We start from the raw sequence: 2,483 nt of genomic DNA, 5'->3' as shown, positions 1-2,483 counted from the left end.
TGCGGCGCGGGGCGGTGGCACTGGGGGTGGGGGTGGGGGGGGCTGCGCTCGCCGGCGAGGCCCGCCCCCGTGCCCGGGGAAGAGCATCCTTTGCATCCTTTCCTGCCCGCGCCCTCTGGCCCGCCGTCCAGCTCGGGACAGGAAAGGCGCAGGAAACGCGCGCAGCCCCGCCACTCCCCGCAGGCGGGACCAGGTTTTAGGGGCGAGCCAGCAGTCTCCAGTCAATCACTTCTTTCCCTGTCATTTTCTTTGAATCTGGGGGAACACAAAGTAAGCCAATGAAGTGACATAACTGGTGGGTTGTAAACGTGGTTTCCCAGAATACTTGGTTTCCCAAATGTCATGGAAGAGTTAGTTTCAAAAGAAAATAGTTCTGGTAAAGTGTATGTTCCTTTTTCTTTCTAAGGAGCAGGGACTGGTTATTTAATTAATTTTAAAGTAACATTTTAAAAACTCTAATCTGCAGGTTAAATTCATTTTAAAAGAATATGAGAGATTAGAGTTCCCCTTGCTTGACAGTTGATTTTAGTACACCACAATGTGCAACACTGTTTATCATTTGCTTTGCTTTTACATACAATATATCATTTAGCAAACAAAACAAATATGGTCATAGAAACCACAGCACATAGTGGGCTCGAGGGGACAGGGGGTTGGAAAGAGGCAACAGAGAACTTTTTGGGATGACAGATAAATTCTATTGGTTGGAGTTTGTTACACAGATTATGCATTTGTCAAAACTTATTCAATTTCAGATCTGTGCATTTCACTGTAAATTTTACCTCCATTTTTAAAACTCCTAAAACATTTTTGCAGATACTTGAATCTATCATTTAGTCTTTTAAAAGGTAGCAGTTATTCAAGTGTCAGAGGTTGTCCGAAGTACCAAATTTGCTAAGTAATTGTCTTGTCAAATACGTAATTCTAGCAGTACTAATTAAATCTATCCAACATTTCACAAAAGGTTTTAAGACCATAATTCAATTTCACTGCCAGTAGAATTACCCAGTCCAGTATCCATTCATCAACTCGAGCTGGACTTCCTTTTCAACTACACTTTCAATTTTGGAAGCAAAAGCTCAATGGAAAGACTGGGCTTTGGAGTTGGATTGAAGCTGAGATCAATTCCAGCCCTGTCTCTGTAACCTTGGGCAAATGACTGAATCCCTCCTTCCCTCCACTGTAAAAGGCATATAATATTAGTTCTGTTCAAGTTTATTGGTGACTGAGTGAAACACATAGAAAGTACCTTGCTCTGTGTTAATCTTTTAGATGCACACACTCCCTTAGAGACCCACTCTTGAGGGGTGGAATGACCTAAAGCCAGAGATACAAATGGCTGAATCACTATGCTTGGTCATTTTTGACTTGGAAGTCTTGCCAAACTATATTACTATCTTTATTGGACAGTTACAATAGTTTAAGCTTGTCTAGAAGAAGGCAACATAGACTTGAAGGGGAAAACGAGCTCTTGAATAAAGCTGTGGTGGTTTCTGATGGTGGATGCAGTCTCCCCTCCCATGGTCATGTCTGTCTCCCAAAGTGTCAAAGCAGCTGTGGAAGCTCTTCATCCAAGGCTTGAGCTTTGCGAGAACCAGCGAGTCTGAGGAGCCGTGCTGAGCCATGGGGAACGTGCACAGACTGTGTGGTGATGAGAGTCCAAACACCAAGCACTTCAGAGGCTGAGTTTGTCACACAGTGGACGCAGCCATGAGTGCAAGGCCACACACAGCGGATGGAAGAGATATGGAACCAGAGGGCTGTCTCAAGAGAAGATTTTCAAAGATGTGGTACCCCCTTAACTGTGAAGATTTTTGTCTGTGGTATTAAAGAAGACACTGAAGAACTCCACCTAAGAGATTATTTTGAACAGTATGGGAAAGTGATTAAAATAACTGACCAAAGCAGCGGCAAAAAGAGAGGTTTTGCTTTTGTCACTTTTGATGACTATGACTCTGCAGACAAGATCGTCATTCAGACACACCATACTGTGAATGGCCACAACAGTGAAGGAAAGCCTTTTCTAGTAGAAAGAGACGGCTAGTGCTTCACCCCGCCAAAGAGGTCGAAGTGGTTCTGGAAACTTCAGAGGTGGTCAGAGGCAGTTTTGGTGATAATGACTTTAGTCATGGAGGAAGCTTCAGTGGTCAAATGGCTTTGGTGGCCGCCACAGTAGTGGCTTTGGTGGCGATGGGGTGGCTATTGTGGATTTGGTAATGATAGAAGCAGTTTTGGAGGTGGCAGAAGCTACAATGATTTTGGCAGTTACAACAATCAATCTTCACATTTTGACCCACGTAAGGAGGAAACTTTGGAGGCAGAAGCTCTGGCCTTATGGTGCCGGAGGACAATACTTTGCCAAACTATGAAACCAAGGTGGCGTGGTGGTTCTAGCAGCAGCAGGAGTTAAGACAGTGGCAGGTTTTAATTACTGCCAGGAAACTAAGCTTAGTGGGAGAGGTAAGCCACGGAGGGAGAAGTGA

General features: G+C 44.5%; 1 protein-coding gene across 1 annotated transcript; it reads left to right on the top strand.

Annotated features, from left to right (window-relative positions):
• The first annotated feature begins 1,503 nt into the window (after positions 1-1,503).
• Positions 1,504-2,483, top strand: HNRNPA1L2 (heterogeneous nuclear ribonucleoprotein A1 like 2). The gene is given in 10 exon segments (XM_066383618.1): positions 1,504-1,601; positions 1,603-1,655; positions 1,658-1,754; positions 1,756-2,028; positions 2,030-2,096; positions 2,098-2,149; positions 2,152-2,193; positions 2,196-2,297; positions 2,300-2,326; positions 2,329-2,483. Coding segments are annotated over 10 exon segments (966 nt in total).

The sequence above is a fragment of the Saccopteryx leptura genome, chromosome 4, assembly GCF_036850995.1.
Source record: "Saccopteryx leptura isolate mSacLep1 chromosome 4, mSacLep1_pri_phased_curated, whole genome shotgun sequence".
In the NCBI taxonomy this organism is placed as follows: Eukaryota; Metazoa; Chordata; class Mammalia; order Chiroptera; family Emballonuridae; genus Saccopteryx; species Saccopteryx leptura.
This window is presented reverse-complemented; position numbering and strand designations above follow the sequence as displayed.